This window comes from Syzygium oleosum, unplaced genomic scaffold (assembly GCF_021117445.2).
Source record: "Syzygium oleosum isolate NSW1041296 unplaced genomic scaffold, Sole_v2.1 Sole_v2.48, whole genome shotgun sequence".
NCBI classification, from domain to species: Eukaryota; Viridiplantae; Streptophyta; class Magnoliopsida; order Myrtales; family Myrtaceae; genus Syzygium; species Syzygium oleosum.
Window position 1 is genome coordinate 1,519,123 of NW_026607532.1, and position 20,195 is coordinate 1,539,317.

At 40.1% G+C, this 20,195-nt stretch overlaps 3 protein-coding genes across 6 annotated transcripts in view; all 3 read right to left on the reverse strand.

Moving 5' to 3' along the window:
* Window positions 1-222: 222 nt before the first annotated feature.
* Window positions 223-3,135, reverse strand: LOC115681339 (cytokinin hydroxylase). Its single transcript, XM_030605255.2, has 5 exons — window positions 2,795-3,135; window positions 2,409-2,635; window positions 2,020-2,261; window positions 1,469-1,850; window positions 223-766 (listed from the first exon to the last, which is right to left on the reverse strand). The coding sequence occupies exons 1-5, from the start codon at window positions 3,072-3,074 to the stop codon at window positions 347-349; spliced, it is 1,551 nt and encodes a 516-aa protein (XP_030461115.2). The 5' UTR covers window positions 3,075-3,135; the 3' UTR covers window positions 223-346.
* Window positions 3,136-11,400: 8,265 nt separating this feature from the next.
* On the reverse strand, window positions 11,401-15,896 carry LOC115681459 (probable dolichyl pyrophosphate Man9GlcNAc2 alpha-1,3-glucosyltransferase). Of its 2 annotated transcripts, none has more exons than XM_056306847.1 (6): window positions 15,416-15,896; window positions 14,927-15,113; window positions 14,717-14,824; window positions 13,127-13,288; window positions 12,118-12,370; window positions 11,401-11,990 (listed from the first exon to the last, which is right to left on the reverse strand). In XM_056306847.1, exons 1-6 carry the CDS (start codon window positions 15,697-15,699, stop codon window positions 11,548-11,550), a joined length of 1,437 nt encoding a protein of 478 aa, XP_056162822.1. In that variant the 5' UTR covers window positions 15,700-15,896; the 3' UTR covers window positions 11,401-11,547. The 2 variants fall into 2 exon arrangements, with proteins under 2 accessions (XP_056162822.1, XP_030461276.2); XM_030605416.2 differs by having other exon boundaries at window positions 15,260-15,865.
* A 2,324-nt stretch (window positions 15,897-18,220) lies between these two features.
* LOC115681335 (protein SWEETIE) overlaps window positions 18,221-20,195 on the reverse strand; it is a 30,560-nt gene continuing 28,585 nt past the window's right edge. For all 3 annotated transcript variants that reach the window (XM_030605250.2, XM_056306845.1, XM_056306846.1), the window contains 3 exons: window positions 20,006-20,140; window positions 19,760-19,921; window positions 18,221-19,663 (listed from right to left, as the gene is read on the reverse strand). In XM_030605250.2, coding sequence (XP_030461110.2) covers window positions 18,437-19,663; window positions 19,760-19,921; window positions 20,006-20,140 — 1,524 coding nt within the window. In that variant the 3' untranslated portion in view covers window positions 18,221-18,436. The remainder of the gene's footprint in view (window positions 19,664-19,759; window positions 19,922-20,005; window positions 20,141-20,195) is intronic.

A 20,195-nucleotide genomic window follows, 5' to 3' on the forward strand; every position in this document is an offset into this window, starting at 1 on the left:
TGCCTTCGATCAAGCCTTTGCACGGGCATTAAAGGCTTGATCTAAACAGCCCACGCAGCATCTATGCTTTGCTCTAGTTTGTTTATTATTGCCATAATGATGGGCGCATGAGCAAAAATTGTATATCAGTTCATTTTTTATTTTTTATTTTTGATAATCGAGGTGTTCGCGCGGCCGTATATATCAGTTCATTGATCTTGTAAAAAACGAAGAATTCTTGCTTTCTGGTTTCTTCATCTTTACAACCATCATTCTCATCTTTCATCTCCTTATTGCACAAGTAAGAAGGTGTAGTAAATTGTGCCACCAAAACTTTTCATCTTGAAACCTCAGAACTTGTATGTTTCTACGGGTTTAAGGGCGTCAAGCATATTTGAACCCCGTACTTGGGTTTTATGGTGAGCACGACGACGGGGGCGTGGCGGTAGCTCTCGGAGATCGTGAAGCTGAACCGGGATATCAACATGGCCAGGATGATCTTGGCCTCCATGAGGGCGAAGGTCTGGCCGACGCAGTTCCGCGGGCCCATCGCGAAGGGCACGAACCGGCCCGGGGCGAAAGCCTTCGACGCGAACCTCTCCGGGTTGAACTCGTTCGCATCCTTGCCCCACAGCTCCTCGCTGTGGTGGATGGCGAGGACCGGAATCCAGATCGAGAGCCCCTTCGGGATGTGGAGGTCGCCCAACTTGAAATCCTCAAACGCCATCCGGGGAAGCACCGAGGCTGGCGGATAGAGCCTTAGTGATTCATTAATCACCATATTTAACTGTGGCAAAATAGCGAAAGAAGAAGAAGGAAACGCTAGTTAACTAGTGTACCTAGGAAATGATGGAGCAAAAGAGAAGAGGAAATTAATTATATCAATTATGACGTCATCTTGTCAAATTGATAAAATGGGCTAGAATGACAAGAACATGGCAGGGGACTTTAAATGGCCGTGTACAATAAACCACACATTGGTCGGGAAATCGTGCGGCTCTGCTGCCACGATTCCCGAAGGTCAGTCCTACTTCCCTTCGAGCTTTACGCCACTTGCCGTAGCATGCACCATTTGTAGACGCTACGTACAACTTTTTAAGTACATCACCAAGAAAAGTCGCATGAATTGGCGGCAAACTTTATTTTTTCCTTCTCTCGTCAATATCAAGAGCAAAACCCATGAGCCCAAAATAAATAAATAAAATAGAGGGAAAAAATCACCAAAAATTGTAACCTCTAATTAGTGCCGCACTTTATAACTAGAAACAACGTCAATATTTACGCGACACGATAGCACGACTCAATTTATAAAAGAGAAAATCGAATTTGACCTTTTTTATCTATCGTTTTTTCTTAAGTTATTGATTATTTACCAATACTGATACGATAACATAAAATGAAACCAGTCGCCCGCCCGATACGACCTTGCGAATTGTTTGTGATTAGAAAAGGAGAATTGATAAGAGGAGGGACAGAATTTCAAGCTTACCAGGGTGAGCTTGGAGAGGTGTTCGACTGAGGGATCGGCACCATTGCAGACCTGAGCGACCTCCTCCCTCACTCTCTCTTGCCAGGATGGGTTGCTGGCGAGGAGCATGACCGTCCACGTCAGCAGCAGCGCGGTGGTTTCGTGCCCGGCGAAGAAGAAGGTCTTGCACTCGTCCATGATCAACTGGAGAGTCAAGCTGAATCCGCTCCCTGATTTCTTCTTCTGCATCTCGTTGAGCAGCATCCCGAGCAGGTCGTTCCCGTATGAGGAGCTCCGCCCGACCTCGACGCAGTCCCTCCGGCTCTGGATTATCTCCATCAGCAGCCTCTCCACCTCCATCTTGAGTGACTTTATCTCCCTATTGTACTTACTTGGAAAGAATCTGATAAATAAACAATAGTTGCCATTAGTTAACTCTCGATTACTTCCCTTTTCGATGCGTTAGGGATGGTCGCAACCCGGTTTTCGACGTTTCATTATTACAGGAGAAGTTCGAGAAAAAGTAATGTGAGTTTTAGAGATTTGTGCGACCACGGCCGAATGAGACGTACCGGCTGCCGGGAAGGCACAGGTGGCGGCTCGCTTGGGCACAGAGGCTTTGGAGGATGGTGAGGAGGTGGAAGATTTGCTTGCCCTTCTCGTAGCTACTGTCAAACTCAGTCCTGGAGATGATGTCGGCCGTGAGCCTGGCCATGTGCTCGCTGATCTCAAACTCCTTCTGGCCCGAGTCCACTGCCTTCCTCAGCGATTGGAGCATCTGGTTAGTGCAATCCACCATGTACCCCGCATAGCTCTAATAAAAACACCCAAATCTCGATTAATTTATTAGTCCCCAATTGGATCAAAGCCAAATGAAAGTTCTTCACATTGCCAAAACCAAGAACTAGCCCCAAGCATGTGCTTGCGGATCGGATCGGCTTCGCAGCATATTGATGATTACCTTGAGTTTGTCTCCCATGAAGGCGGGGGCGACGATGTGGCGCTGGTGGTACCAATCGTCACCGTTCGCCATCAGGAGTCCCTTCCCGATGAAATGCTTCGACCCTTGCTGTTGCAGCCACGACTTGCCGGATAGAGTGCTGTATTTGGACAGGAGTTCCTTGATCAGCTCGGTCTCGGTCAGGCACATCCGTGGCTCGGACCCGTTCCAGTATATGAACCGTTTTCCTGCGCCGAAAAATGGCATCCTCAGTACCGATTAACATGTATTCATGTTCATAAGGCGACTCTGGTCCACCCCTCTGGCTCCACGCTGGGAAAATCGTTATGAAGGAGCATGTGCGAGTGCGAGTGCGCGTGTTAGGAATATTGGATAGATTATAATACCGTATTGCTGGGACCAGAGGACGTAATGGGGCAAGAGGCGGGGAACGACATCGTGGCGGATGGAGTCCATGTCGTCGGAGGTGGACTTGGCGACGAGGGAGGCCGTGTCGTGGATGTTGCCGATCAGGGGGCGAGGTCTCGGGCCACGCACGCCTTGCCTCTCCATTATTTTCTTGATGCGCCTCGGCGTCCACCAGTAACACGTGATGGTCTCGTAAGCACCCTTAATTAGCAGACTCAAGAGGACAACCAAGATCGCTGTTAGGACCACCGTGGCCATGGTGGTGCTGGTGGTGGTGATCAGGCAACACTTTGTGTTAGTATCAGAGAGAGAAAGAGAGAGAGAGAGAGAGATTGCGATGGAGAGAGAGCTCTTTGCAGGAGGGTATTTATAATGAATGAACGCACGAGTTAATGAAGCGGGAAAAAGACATTCGGGCTTTATTGGAGTTTTTATTTTATTTTATTTTATTTTGTTTTATGTGATGGTAGTATGGCATGTGGGATCAATTTTTTGGGCACCAAATTAGAATGCATTTTCTCCTGTCCAGTCCAAGTCAAAAGCGAACATTGCACTCCAGATTAAATTTTGTCTAAATCATTTGAGGTTCTGTTAATTAAAATTGTTTTAGGTAAATAATGCAAAGAGAATTTTCCATCCCAAAGTTTTGAAACGCACAAAGGTAATTTTCGAATTATTATTTTTCGCGAAATAGCATGAAATTATTTCATGTGATTTTCGAGCTTTGAAAATGCCGAACACCCACTCCTACATATGGCAATGCCCAAAGAATCACGAGGACATTCGTTGATAACAGCAAGCATTTAATGTGGCAATGCGAGTGCCCAAAAGATGGCAAGTTATCTTGGGCAATATTTTGAAATATCAGCTGGATACCTAAAATGGAAAAAAATTAAATTCAATGGCTAAGATAAGAGGATGTGTCAACAAGTGTGTTAGGATGTGATTCATGCGGCTTTTGGATAAGTTGACTAATACTTCAATTGGGAAATCAAAGTCTCGTAGAAACTTGACAATCTACTATTAATTAAATGACCATAAAACGAGAAGCAAATGCCAATGTTGGTCATTCATTTCCAGAGAAGAAATGCACATCTGTTCTGGGTTCCTTCATTATAAACATCTCATAATAGACACAGTATCAATCATTGCCTGCCTGATATGCTTACTTCATTGCCTTAAATTGATCTCACAAAATAACAAAAAAAGAAAACAAGAAGAAGAAGAAAGAAATCTGACTCAGATATCTTGTTCATTTGTGCATTGCTTCCTTATGAGCTCAAACATTTGAAGTAATTATAGATTTGACCGAATCTGATATTACATTACTTAACAATTAAAGACTTGGATATCTTTTTGTACTTTGACGCATGAATAAAAGTTTCATCGAAATTTGGCGATCAATTATTAATTAAATGACCATAACAAGGAAAAGCAAATGACAGGTTGGTTAATCGAAATGCATATCTCCTTCAAAAAGTGCAATCGAGTCCTAAAACTTTTAAAAAGTACAATGAAGTCCTAAAACTTGTCAAGAAAGTGCAATCAAGTCTTAAAACTTTCAAAAAGCGCAATCAATGGAATGACTTGATTGGACCAATTTGATAAGTTTTAGGAATTGATTGTTCTTTTTGAAAGTTTTAGGATTCAATTGCGTTTTCGTGGCTAATTTTAGGACTTGATTGCACTTTTTGAAAGTTTTAGAATTTAATTATACTTTTGTGACTAGTTTTAGGACTTCCAGTACATTTATCCCATTATTAATTAAATGACCATAAAAGGAGAAGTAAACGCCAAGTTGGTCAATCGAAATGCTCATCTCTTCTTGGGCGGCCTTCATTATGAGTATGTCAAAGTAGTCACAATGTCCATCGTTGTCTGATATGCTCACTTTATTGCCTTAGTTTTTTTTTTTTTTTTAGTTGATATCACAAAATACCAAAAAAAGGAATATGATATGTTCATTTGTGAACTATTTCCTTATAAGCTCAAACAATTGAAGTACTTATATATTTGACCAAATATGATATTACATTACTTAAAAATCTAAGACTTTTATCTTTTTGTACTTTGCTGCATGAATCCAATTCTCATCGAAATTTGGCAATCAATTAAGGAGAGGCAAATGCCAAGTTGGTCAATCGAAATACACATCTCTTCTCGGGCGACCTTCATTGTGAGTATCTCAAAGTAGATACAATGTCCATCATTGCCTGATATGCTCACTTCATTGCCTTGAATTGATCTCACAAAATACAAAAAAATAAAAAGACAAGAAGAAGAAGAAGAAGAGGAGGAAGAAGAAAGAAAGCTGTCAAATTTCATGTAGCTCAAACAATTGAAGTGCTTATAGATTTGACCGAATCTGATATCACATTACTTAATAATGGGAAAATAATACAAACAGTCCTGAACTTTAGTCCAATGTGTAATATGATCCCTGAACTTTTAATTTGTTCAATGTAGTCCCTGAACTTAAATTAATGGAAGGACTACATTAAGCATTTTCATATAATTCAGGAATTAAATTGAACACGTACAAAAAATTCAGGAATGACATTGAACGAATTAAAAGTTCAGGGACCACATTGCACATTGAATTAAAGTTCAGGTACTACATTGAATAAATTAAAAGTGTAGGAACCACATTTCACATTAGGCCAATGTTCAGGGATCGTTTGTGTCGTTTTCCTTTATGAGTATATCAAAGTAGTCACAGTGTCCATCGTTGCCTGATATGCTCACTTCATTGCCTTGAATTGATATCACAAAAAACCAAAAAGAGAAGAAGAAGAAGAAAGAAAACCGTCAGATTTCTTGCTCATTTGTGAATTGTTTCCTTATTAGCTCAAACAGTTGAAGTACTTATAGATTTGAGCAAATATGATATTACATTACTTAATAATCTAAGACTTTTATCTTTTTGTACTTTGTTGCGTGAATCAAAGTCTCATCGAAATTTGGCAATCAATTAAGGAGAGACAAATGCCGAGTCGGTTGGTCAAAATACACATATCTTTTGGGGTGACCTTCATTGTGAGTATCTCAAAGTAGACACAATGTCCATCACTGCCTAATATGCTCACTTCATTGCCTTGAATTGATCTCACAAAATAAAAAAATAATAATAAAAAGAACGACAAGAAGAAGAAGAAGAGGAGGAGGAAGAAAGAAAGCCGTCAAATTTCATGTAGCTCAAACAATTGAAGTGCTTATAGATTTGACCGAATCTGATATCACAGAACTTAATAATGGGAAAATGACACAAACAGTCCCTAAACTTTAACTCAATGTGCAATTTGATCCTTAAACTTTTAATTTATTCAATGTAGTCCCTGAACTTTAACCCAATGTTCATTGTGATCCCTAAACTTTTAATTTGTTCAATGTCATCCCTAACCTTTTGGTACATATTCAATTTAGTCCTTGAACTATATAAAAATGTTCAAATTAGTCTTTCCATTAATTCAAGTTCAGAGACTGCATTGAACATTTTCATATAGTTCATGGACTATATTGAACATGTATCAAAAGTCCAGAGGCCACATTGAACAAATTAAAAGTTTAAGGATCACATTGAACATCAGGCTAAAGTTTAGGTACTACATTGAACAAATTAAAAGTTCAGAGACCAAATTGCATATTGAGCCAAAGTTCAGAAACTGTTTGTGTCATTATCCCCTAAGTAATATACGACTTGGATATTTTTTTTGTACTTTGATGAATGACGCAGAGAGAGAGAGTCCGGCTGGCACCGCCATTACTGAAGAAGGTCTAAGAAAAGAAGGTCTAAGAAAGAAGCGACTCTTTGCTAATTGATTGATGGTTAAATGAGTTGATATGTGAGACTATTCCATTAATGATACTGAAGATATGACGCTTAAAAATGTTTTACCTTATAATTTAGTCTCATCAAAGGCATTCGTAAAGCATTTTATTTGATTTTATCTATACATAATGAATTTTAATTTTGTGCTAAGTCGTGATCTACAATGTTATTAATTATGGGGCTATTGCAATTTTGCCACTAGTCACTCTTTTTGTCACTTTTGTTTTTCTAACTTACATGTTTATCTAGTTTTTTCAGACTGAATTTTGAAATGGGCAAGAGAATCACTCGTGAATCATAAATTCATCGTGGCAACCAAATATAAAACGATATTAACTTCGATGGGTGTAAATTTTTTTAAGCATAAAAGCTACAAGTACCAAAAAAAGAAATTGATAATTGCCGAAAATTGCGGCAACAATCACATCGCACATGAAAAGAAACTAGGAAATTGTTTCGTGTTTGCAGTGAAAAGCGAGAAAATAATTTATCCCATGATTTTTTTTCTTAAAAAATAATATATATGAAAAAAAATTTAGCTTATGGATAGTTGACAATTAATATTGTAGATAACTCTGATCTTTTAGTGATTTAGCAAAAAAAAAAAAAAAACTCTGATCTTTTAGTTAAATCGTATCTAGTAAAGATTCACATTATATATGAATAGATACCATGAAACTATTGCTTTATGCGACTTGGTTGATATGTGAAGATTCTGTCGCTATTTTATTAAGATAAAAATATTCCTATCAAATCTTTCTCGTGTTCTTGTGGATCTCCACAAGATTTGCCAATTAAACACATCCTGAAAACAGTACACTATGTATTAATACTAAACAATCATTCCCGACTATAATCAACTATACCAAACGATCATTAAACGGCAACTAATCTTGTCACGGTGGATTTGCAATTCGACATAAACCTAATTATGTATACATAATTGTCAATTCATGCTTTTACGAGGTCGAAAACTCATCGAGTTAGAAGATGGAAATTGAAGCTATGGGGTTCAGAATCTTTGCTTGCTAACGGTCGCCTCTCAATTTCTCAAGCGCACTTTGATCAATCGTTCAATTGCATGCGCCGAAAGACGTATACACAACTCAGGCGTCTTGGCATTCTTGCACGTCACCTTCCTCATATCTTCCTCGGTACATGTCGACTTATCACAGCACAAGAAAATCTTATGTTATTCTCTCGTACTCTCTGTCTTTGCCAAGATAATCACCCTATAATAAGTATCACATGCTATTATTCTATGTTCCAAGTTGCTGCGGACTGTATTAATCCAAGAAAACCGGGGAAGAAATTTGAGAAGGACGCAAAATATATGGTCGTACTTTGCTTCTCGATCCCCGAGGATGGTCGTGGCGTTGAGTATGTTGACTGTTCAATGGATTCTCAGTTTCCTATAGAAAATTTCACTGGAGTTGATCATTGGGGCGCACATTATTGTTTGGGCCTAGAGAAGATGAAACTCTTGTTTACGCGTGCGCACGTATGCCTATCTTCTTGCCCAAGAGTCCTCTCTCTCTTCTTCGAAATGAGCACCATCTTTTGAAAAGACCAAGATTAATGTGCATGCAAAACGACGAAATACAGAATCGAGTGCGGAGAGATGATACGACAGACGTGCATGGTTCTGGACCGAATGCCTACTCCCCGGGCAAAGAATGTGAATGAGTTCACTCGACTTTGAATTCAAGTATAATCAACCTTTCAAACAGTACGTGCAGAGTGTAATGAACCCCGAAGACGAGTATGCACTTAACTATTCCTACAATTTAAACCGTTAGGGAACATGTTTTCTACCTTATCACTATTCTAAAATGAAAGGACGCCTAGCAATTAACGTCGCGAAAGTTTGAAACTTGCAAATCCAATAACATGCCGGACCTCGTAGCTCTAATACTGTTTTCAGTTTTAATGGACTATTTCACGGGGACAATTTTTACAAGCGCTTTTGAACATTTGTGGATGGGCAGAAATTGAACAGGCGGATTCATGCCAAGAACCAAAAACCCCCTAGAATTTTTTATTGTCCAAACAATTTGATATGCCAAATAGGGCCATAAGAAATCTTTCGGAAGCTTGTTTCGAGCCCTATCCTACGTAAGATTTAACAACTTGTTCGAAGTAATTTGAGCCTCAAAACAGATCATTTTCGTGCAAATCTTATTGATTAGGCTTTTTCTTCTTTTTTTTGCGGTCTCTTCACTAGATTCTTGAACCCATCATTTTCAATTGATGGTGACTTTGAAAGCTTACATTGCTAGGGAGTGCCAATGAGCAGCATATCTCCTATCTTCACACTCAAAATCACACTTTCTGTGAAGAGAGACGCACGACCTCGCCTATAAACAATACGCATTTTGATCAAGAATGAGACAAACTCTCACGCACTACTCCTGGCAGACAATCAGTGATCTGGACAGGTATAAACAAATGGCGGATTGGTTGATGATCATGTGAGCGCACAACTATATGCTTAATCCCCACCTCTTTTAGCTGGGGCTTCGCACTTAGATTTGCAAAAATCTGTGTATTTTCCAATTGGCACATTGTATATGCACATTTGGCCATTCATGCTCTCGAGCGCCCACTCACATTTTTCCTGCAAAGGGGAAGTCTTGCGGGTCAGGTCAAATTTTTCTTCAAAAGGCAAACTTAGGTGCCTTCCTCCCACCTCTGCAGTCGCTCATTTGTTAAACCCTTTAAGGCAACTCAGAAGGGGGCTTATTTAATTAAATTAGGGAGAAGAAACAAATTGCTTGCTTTTTTAATAATTTGTATGATTAATTAAAGAAGTCAATTCGGTGTGCGTGGATTCTAAGGCAATTAAGAAGGAGATGGCCCTTTAATTTGCAACTTGGGAGACGGACTTTAACATTGCTCTGCGTGTAGTACCAGTTCTAGTTATTTGTTCTTGCCAGTGCCAAAGATGCATGAATTTCAACGAAAAAGACATTTCATGCCATGTCCCAAGTATGAAATTTTGTGGTGGCTCCATATTATAATGAGGATCTTCACGTGCAGTCGCCATTCTTTCACAAGAGCGCATGAGAGAATCGTCGGCTTCTCGGAGTTAGTTTCGTATAATACGATTAAACTGGTCTGAACTCAGGACCTAACTGTTTGACGATGCTGGGTGTTCTGCTATCACGGGTACTGAAACGAGCAGTAAACAAGTAGATTGCGCTTGGACATGGAACGTCATTTTAGGGACATGCTTGATGCTGTAGTTCATTGACTGGGGGATTCAAACCTGAGAAGATTGTTATCTAATATTAATGATGAGGCTTCAGATTTTCGCATCAAATCGAATAAGAATGCGTGTGCGTTACTCGTCCTCAAGTCTGGTACTGGGGAATTTTTTAAATTGGCACTGTTTGCAGAGGGAACTGTCAAATAAGGAGAGCCAAAGGTATCCATACCAATTGGCTGAATGTACATGTAAAGATGCTGATTGATTTTTTTTTTTTGGACGTAAGATTTTGATTGATCAAAATAGGAAAAATAAATATTTTGTCTGCTATAATGTACTGGGGAAAAGTACCAAAAACCATTCAAATCTTCCCATTCCTTCTCCAAGATACTTATGTCAAACGTTCACGGTCGAAGGCTATATACAACCAAACATTTTGCAGTGCAAGCAATATACACCGCTGATAAGTGTGGAACACACCAAGAAAGGTGCTTTCTGCACACTGTTCTGATTTACTGCACCCTCACACAAGACATTGCCCATATTACTCAAATAACAGTAGTGATTTATTTGACCCTCCCTACTGGTACTTCCACCATCTCACTCATTGTCATTTGAATTTGAACCTATTTCGCCTTTACCAATTCAGTCACTGTATTTGTACTGGGTGGTGTCAGTAGCTCTGATTAATAGAGGGCTAAACAAAACAACAATGAAACCACCGGAGATTTAGGGGCTTTTCCCAAGCCCCGGAATGGGCCTGCACAGGGAACCGATCGATCATATTGGCCTAATGCCAAAATATCAAAGAAATATCAAATCAAACCTACTCAAATTTTCTTTTGATTTTCAAAACCAAAGCTCTGTTTGTTTCACGAAAGATGAATAATGTAGAAAATATTTTTCTAAAAATGATCGATTATATCTCTTACAAAAATGAATGAACGAAGGATATTTTCATCGACCATGAAAATGTTTAAACATAATTTGTTGTCAGTAATGAAAACATTTTGCATTTACTAATTACTTCAAGCTATACAAGCGATCGTTTTTAGAAAAATATTTTCCAAGTTATTCATTTTTCGCAAAACAAACGGAGCCTAAATGTAAAAGGAGAATTAAGAAATGGAAGTATTACATGCACATTGCATGAAGAACATACGTTATCGTTCATTTTCCCATTTACCTTTGTAAATTTAAATTTCAACAAGCTAGGTAGTTCCTTGACTAATACTAAACGAAGTCGCTTTTGTTTCGATCCTATTCAAAGCAAGGCATAAAGAAGCTCTAATCCACCAAGTCTTTGTAAAATGAAAATTACTGCCACAAGACAAGAAGAACAAGCTTAAAATACATAAATAAGAAATGGAAACCAAACGACCGGACCTCCCGAGCAAAATCAGCAATACAGGAATTGTTGACAGGTTCACATCTCAGGGACATTACGTGCCACGACAATGACTAAAGCCAGACTAATTGTGAAAGAGAAACACGGCGAGCTTGCTTGCATTGCAGAAAATTTCTGATCATACAGATAACAATTCATGTGAAAACAACGAACTTCAAATCACAATGGACGATCCTCTTTGTTATTGGCAACCAAAAGGTCAATGTAAACATGCCAATTCTTATCACCCTTCCGAAAAGTGAAAAAATAAAGAAGAATCATGAACCTAAGTTCCATGACAACGATATCAAATAAGCTTCTTTTCCTTATTTGAGAGCATATGCTTGGACAACGTCCATTGCTTTTTATTGGTGTAAATTGCAACCAGAGCAAAGTGGAAAAAGCAAAATATCATAATCAAAGCTTCAAAGAGGAAAGGGTACTTCTCAGGGGGATGCATTATTAAGTAAACTAAATGAAGACCAAAATAGCAACAAACAGAAAAGGTGCTCAAAATTGGGTAAGCCGCAGAAGAACCTGTGACCTCTGAATCTCGCTTGTCCCTGGGCACATGGTAGAGAAGAAAGTAGAGAGCGTTGAGGGTCATATAAGGAAGTAGAAGTCCGTCACGATGTAGAAGAGGAAACATAGAGAGCAATCCATAATGGGTTAACCACTTGTAAAGAGAAGGATCATCCAGAGCAAGCAAACTGGCCGGCAGAAGCGGCAGTAGAATGGACTTCTCGTGCACTGCATTTACAACACAAGAAGCAGGGGCAAAGAATCAGACGCACGTTACATTTTTTTTTTTTGGTCGGAAGATGTGCATTTTATTGAAATGGTAAGGAAATAAGTGAAAGGGAAGGCTGCAACTCACCTTGAAATGAAAACAAGTAAAAGGACAGCGAACTGTTCAGTAACCCATAGAGGAAACCTTGACTGCTTGGGGAAGATATTTGATGGATCATAGAAGGCAGGCAAGTTGACACAGTTATAATGAAGCTAAAAAGCTTGAGCTTAGGAGTCAAGAACAACCTTTTCCACTTGATAAGAACTGATGTGGCGCACCAAAAGTTAGCTACATAATCCTCATATATCCCCCTCTCAAATGGAGCAAGACGAGAGAGAACCTACAGAAAGCACCAAAATGGAAGGAACGGTCACAATTAAGCCAATTTATGTAAAATCAGATGAACATGAATAAGAGTATTATAACAGAGGTACAAAATATCCTAATCTTCCCTTAGAAAACTACATATAACTACTATTCATAAGCTTCCACCCCTTGCAGGCAAGGGGCTTAAGAGTACTGGTATTGATATGATACTGAGCAACTTCAGCTCACAAGCTTGGTCTACATTTCTTATGGATAATGTCTACTGTCATCCAAGGGAGTGTTTGGGGTTGGTAGACGTGCCGCATTAGATACTCACACATACTCAAACAGCATGCTGTCAACTGCATTGATTAAGCGCTGTGACAATCATAGAACTTCCGCAGTTCCAATGCCTGAGTCTATGTCAGGACTACTATTCCACCTTGTCTAGTCTTTTTTACTAGCATGACCAACTAAAGCTTAGTACATTTCATTTAATGTAACTGATTGCTTCCTACAGATATCCAGAATGAATATTCACTTCATTAACCGAATGTACCCTGTCCACTTGTCACTGGATAATCTTTAAGAGCAAAGCAAAAATTCTGATGATTAAAAAAGTCAACCCTACCATTTGATATTTTATATAACGTAAAATGCAACTTGTAACATGCTCTAGCTAAGCATTAACAGAACAAAGGACTATTTACATTAATGGCATGTGAGAGATAATGCAGTAGGCTTGTTCTCTGTTCTTCCCTTAAAGAATATAACAAAAATTATTACTTACCTGCAAAAGGGCATCTGATGAGTAAAGGTACGGCCACCAAACAACTGCAAATGTTCCCATAACCACCAAACCCAGCTTTGACACCTCAAAAAATGGATTCTTCCGCCTGAGGCATTTTCCTAAGAGATGACTGAAGAAAGCAGGCGCAAAGTATGCACTCATCTGCAGAAAGTTCCACGAAAGGGCCAGAAATGGATAAGCATGAATAAATATCTTAACATGACAAGCACGACCAACTACTAAATGAGGAATTAAGGCAACGGCACAGCCATAGTATACAACTTTATTACTAACTCCACAGTTGTGTGATATTGATATATGAAAATAGCCCAGAATATCAGAACAGGTTGCAAGTGATTGATACTCTAATATTGCATGGCCTTTGATCAATTTTGTCATCTTAATGCAGCAAACAATCTCATCTCTAATCCTGTAATTTCATGAGAAAATTGGTAATGACAACACCATTAAATAAAGATGCTGCAACTATAAGAATTGATGCTAAAATGGCAGCAATGAGTAGGAGGAATATACAACTACCCTCAAGATTCAATATGGTTACGTGAAATTAATTAAATTGGTGTTGGTCATAAACTAAGACAGTTGTATTTTCTTAGAGTTTAAAGATAAAGAGTAACTGTTAAACATTTTTTCTTCGTGGGATATCATGAAAATATAGATAGACAGTTATCAAGATAACTACTAATACTGCAAGAAATAAACAGAAAGCACAAACAACTGTAGCAATTTTCTAAGTCCAAAGGCTTATCTCAGTTCCTATGGAAGGCGAGGAGGTAGATTAATAAAAGACTTTTTGGAGTGGAAGATTAATTTGAAGGAAACTTGACGCCTATAATAACCCAAGTCAAAGAAAGATCAGAAGAAGTCGCGTTTTGCCCTTATTCAATTTCTCTTTACTTCCATCATATAGAATTGTGAATTTAAGACTAAGAAGGCCACTTTCAGATAAGATTTTGAATTGCAGATGCCCAGCTCAAATGGATGCTTCTCTCTTAGGCGTCACCTCATTCATGACACCTCACACCTAGTAAAGTACTAAAACCCATGTAAGGGTCCAGTCCAATTCCAAAGAGATTGTCAACTAAGTTGGAATGATGCTCACATCCCATCGATACAGCACTAAATTGAGGCCAAGCACAGTGAAACAAAGGATCTGAGAACTGCAGCTCCTCACAAAGCCTGCAACAGAAAGGATGTTGCAACTATAAAAAATGTCGGACTCAATCTCAATCATATATGCAAGTGTCCATTCTGTAGAGAAGCTTTGCCAGATACATAATTCTTATAACCAAGGACATTTAAATTCTGCCATGATATGCAAGTACAACTATTAGAAAATTGGCTATTCAAGGGTATAGACAGATATAGAGATGGGAACGGAGAGCATACTAATGATTTACCCTAGCTAATGTTGAATCCTTAATGCTTACAAGAAACAACTAATTACTATTAAGATGAACACGAACCAAATCAGCTCAGCAAAGATAGCGTGCCACTATAATAAACCGTGCACAATTTAACATACACTCTGAAGGTATTCACTACGAAATCTTAATATGCGGATTATACCTGTTTATGATTCAGAGCAAGAGAGAATAAAGCACCAGCAAGGAGGTCCTTCTGAGAGAGGACAGCAGCAACCGCTCCAACAGTAAGTCCCAGGCTAATACAGTTATACTGAAACAACAATTAGATAGCGGTACTCATCAATATTAAGTGAAGATTCTCACAAATGGACACTGAAGCAAAGAATGATCCAGGTGCAACCAGGGGCCATACCTGGAAATGGCCATGGTCGATTAAGATCAAGCACGGGTTTATCAGAAGCATGGCTAGGTGCCACGCTGCGTCGCATCTCTCGCCACCTCGGCTGCTACCACGGGTGTACACAAACCAGAAGTAAAACACAGCAGGGAAGAACACCATCACATCAGAGCACAAAACCGTCCACCTCATGAGCAGCTTACTGCATCACACAACACACATTTTTAAGGTTAGCTAAAAACTGCAGCAGCAACAGACTAACGAAACAATTGTGTTAACGAATGAAAATGATCAAATTTGCAGCTCCAGAGAGGCTACACTACAAATGACCCCCCCAAAAATCACCACCTGAAATGAGTCTCGTAACCCCGGGAAGAGAAGAGAGCGACTGAGTCAGGGTCGAAGAGCTTGAGGAAGAGGCCATGGACGTAGCTCTGGTAGGCGGTGAGGGGAGGGTAATCGAGGCCCCAGTAGCTGAGATCGTTGAGGGTGCCGTTGACGTACCAGTCCTTCGCCGGGAGGTTGATGGTGATCTCCATCCAGTGCCTCTGGGCTTCAAAGTCGCCGTACTTGGGAGGAGTCCCGGCGCCGGAGTAAGGGTGGAGCGACACGGCGGCCCGGACCAGGAGGCCAAAGAGGGATACGAAAGAGAGCGTCGGGAGGAGGCCTCGGTGGGTCAGCCACCTCCAAGGGGAGTCGGAGTCTGCGTCTGCGGCGGCGCCGGCGCCGGCGCCGTCCCTCGCGGAGTCTCCGACGTGGGTCGTCTTCTTTGCTTTCTTCTTCTCCATCCCTCCCTCTCTCTCAACCAGCCGAATCGATGGTGCCCAGATTGCTGATGTAGCAACGAGAGGGGCCAGCGCCGGTTAGGCCGAGTTGAAACAGAGCAAACTAAGCTGATGGGTTTGCGATTTTGCATTGTTTGGTTGGGTGGGTTGGTTGCACGAGAGGCCCTTGAGTTACTCTGTAGTGGGCCTGGAGTTTGGCCAAACAAGAACTTGTCTTCCTCGCCGAAGTGTTGTGCTGTTCTAATCATTGCTGCATAATGGTCACTCGTTCGAGACCAGTTTTGGCCACTCTGACTCTGATCACTGCTCTATTGCTTCAGATGCCCATAGTCAAGCGTGTATCCTTCTTCTTTTGACTATAAGATGGTCCTTCTCAATATCTCTTGCATGACCCAGATGTACACGAACTGAAAAGCGTAATTCCTCAACGCCTTTGTGTCAATATGTGCTGCAGCATTCTTTTTTTGTTTAATTGGTGATCACCTCAACTTCAATGCAAGAACAGTGTGCTGCCCTGAATCAGCAACAAGTTCTGTTTTTTTTCCAGACGAAGATGTTGATTCGCAAACCTCATTGGAATCTACCTTTGATAGGCAGGGCATTGATCAAATTCAAACTAACTGAAGAACAACCGGGACTGGTCTTATTTAGGGACACCAAACGTGATTTATTAAGCATGATGACACTTGGATCAAAATTAATCTGAGAGATAGAAGAAGCTGGAAGGCACTCAATGAAGGCCACTTGTTCATGAAGTCTATTTAATTGCGGTTCAGACTCCCTTTTTTAAACAAAGCAAGGGGTCTGGCTCGGTGGCTGATGAGACTAGAGATGTTCTCAATTACCTTATATCCTTGGAGAATATGATGAGGCCGCAAGATACGCCCCAGGAAAATCCACCTGAAGAAAAGCCTATGCAGGAGGAGAGGCAACAGCATCAGAGTGTTGGAGAGTAAAAGCATTCCAGAAGAGCGAGTACGGGGAGGAAGCCACTATCCTCGAGGAGCAGAAGAGCGAATCGGATGTTTCAAGTATTAAGGTACCGTATTGGACTGAGTTTTATCTTCTTCTTTTTGGAGTGCGTTGATTACTTTGCAGCTTATATGATGTTATGTGCTACTACATCAAGTTCAGCAATTAAGGAATATTACATATGGAAATCGATTATGTTGTTCAAATTTTCTGGCAACTTAACGCGTTGTTTTTCAAATATCCAAGTAAACTATAATAGACATCAACGCCACACGGTTTCACTTTGATTTGGCAAGTCAGAGGCCAAAGAATGAGGTTAACAAATACACTAAATGAAATAAGTATACTGTTTTTTTAATCTAAATGAGTAAATTGTGAATTATCTCTGAATCGTGAATGGAAAATTTCTACTGGATATGAGCTTTTTGAGTTCATCTTAATGGTGAAACAACAGCGAGCAAAACCCAAGCTAATAATTCATGCCAGTCAAAGGACACATATTGGGAAAAGATTATATTCAAATTGAGACCACGTCGAATTAGCTTAGTTTCTATGTTATGTGGTCTCCGCAACTTCTTCATGGTCATGGTTCGAGGCCCTAGCCGACTATTTTTGTCATGTTGAGATGTGTAATTACCCTTCTAGCGTACTTGTATGGCGCAGAAAATTAAACGATTCGAGCCATGTTTGATAGTAATATAGCAATCCTTTCCTGCGACATTTAGGTACAACAGATACTACTGCAAGGCGTAATCATTTTGCATCATCAATGTGAACCGCAACTAAAAAGTCTACGCGCTTGTACAATGACAATCTTGGTGTTCTTCCATCCACGAACAAGACTACAGGAGACAACATCAATTTGCTGTCTTGTGGAAGGCTGTTTATCCGACTCAGGACACACAGAGCTTGCCATGCAATGGTAATATATGAACAAATAATCGTATAATTTCAGTTCTGCGCCTTCTGATGTATCATAGGTCTCCTTCTTGGTAAAAAAAAGAGTTGCATGTACAGAAGCCAAATGATGACTTTGAAATCATAAGGCTCAAATTAAACTTACTTTAGCATTAGTTTGTCGGCATCTCGATGGAGCTAAATCTAGCATACAGGGAAATGGCTGAACTAAAATTGACTAAACATTGCGCTAGTTCCAACCTTAGAAAAATAATGATTTCTGGATAGGAACAAGTGCCGATGAAAAGCAAGGTTGTTACCTTTGCTCATTGAATGAGTTCTGGGTCACAGCAAATCTGAAAATTAGCAATGGATGACGTCAGTCATATGCTGCACAGTCCACCTTTATGATATCGCATACATGCCTAAATGCTTCTGATATGGCACGTGTGCCCTCGCAGTTTGTCTTTTTGAGTATGATCGAATTAGACATGATGTCTTTATACACACGAATACAGCCGCTAAAACCAAAAACAATCTTAACCCATAGAAATATAAAGCTATGCCACTATAACACTAAGCATTCAAGGGAACAATCAAAAGACCTGCAATTCTAACATTGGTACTCGCATCCACTAGGTGGAAAAGGGAGATGTGAACTTGGAAAATATTTTTCATATACTATATGTGCTTCGCTATAATGAAAAGGTTGAGGAAGCACAGTTGTCAGGGGCTGGTTTCGCCTGCTAGAAAATGGGAAAAAGGAAAGCAGATATCTACTTTTGTAGTACTTCATTATCTACACTATGGTCTGTCATATCTTGGCGAGAGATTCTAAGTCTGGAGCATCATCTTTGTCTTTGACAGTTGATCAACAGTGGCCAACATCTTGGTACTTCTCATTCCTACTCTCCCCATCCAGAATTTGGTTAACAGAATCTCCATTGACAGGCACATCTAGATTGCCAGTTGTCACGCCACCTACATCACTGTGGGGTCCAATATCGAGGAGCTTAGAAGATGTGGTAACTGAAGAAACTTCAAGACCAATTGGACTAGTGTCATCCTCTCTCAGTCTGTGACTTTCCCCAATGTTGCTCTCATTTGACTCCTCTAAATGTTCAGACGGTTGAAGTTGAATCACTTCCTCTTCACTTGAATGAGAAGTATCAGGATGTTTCACGAGGAATGAATCCTGACCAGCGTATCGTTGATTATTTCTCCTCTTCTCACCCAGAGTTTCCTTTTCAGTATCTTCATTTGCATTAACAACTGGATCTGTATCCTTCAAGCCCCCTCCATCATAATGTTTTCCAATATCCAAGAGTTCCACAGGTGCAGCAGCTGGAGATATTTCAAGATCAGCTCTATCACTAGTGCTATCATTTCTTAGTCTCTGACCTTCCACAAAGTTGCTCTCATCAGATGCTTCCAAACATTCAGATAATTGAACTTCAGTCAACTCCTTCTCTTCACTTGGTACTACCTCGTCTATCCAGTGTTGACGATCAAATGGTTCATCCACATTGTCTTCCCTTAAAAGATCAAGAGATTCTCCCATTATGTTTTTTTCACCTACCACATCAGAAACCACTTCAGTAACAACCTCTTTCTGCACCATGTTGCTTAATGCTTCCATGTCACCAGAGGCTAACTTTATATCTTCACCATCTCCAGTATACTTCTCAAATTCGGAGTTCTCAATTATGTCACCTTCCTCAGGAGTACTTCCAATTTGGGGATCAGTGGCGGCGGCACTGCTAGAAGCAGGAAAAGATTGGAAAGTGTCCCAATCATCTTCTTCCTCATGCTCTTCCACCGTACTATCAAGGGAGTGACTTTTAGTGGATGCCGGAGAATCTTTTTCCTTAATTCCTTCTGCTGAAGCTGGTAATTTAATCTCCAGAGACGGAGTCACTGATTTTGTCTGCATTGCATTGTGATCTTGAGCCACCGATGCACGGACGATGTCCTGAAGCTGCTGTCTTTGCGATGCAGGCATTGATAACAGGACATCCTTAAAGTGAACAGCTGAGGAAGGAATCTGAACAAGATGAGAGACAAGCTTTATGGATATGCTTCTTATATCAACGGCACCCTGTTCATTAGCAGCAAGATGAGGAAATCAGTCATCAGGAGGACGGACAAAACAAACAATTCTCTAATTTAATTCTGAGGCCAACAAAAATCCTACCTCTGAATAATCACTGCTAGCAGAGAAAACCCTGAGAATAACCTCCACAAGCAGGGTCATATAACCCCTCCGACAGTTGGAGGATTTTGACAGGGTTTGCAAAAGTACAAAGATTCTCAAGCATTCGGTGATGATAACTGCAGATTCCTTGGTTACATCTCTCTGCATCGGAAGTAACGTCGCACTCCTTTTAATAAATGGGCACCAATCAAGCATGATGAAGGAAATTTAGAATTACTTTCGAACCTTCAACATATTCAGGGCCATGGAAAAGATATCCTCAATGACCTCCCCAGTAAAGAATGTCAGGAAACAAATGTCCTCTGCACTGGTTTCTCTCTGTAACATGCCTTTCAGAACTTGTAAGCCAATAGCTTGAACCTGCAAAGAATATGCAACAGTCGGAGCAATAACAACTTTTTGCATAATGAATGGA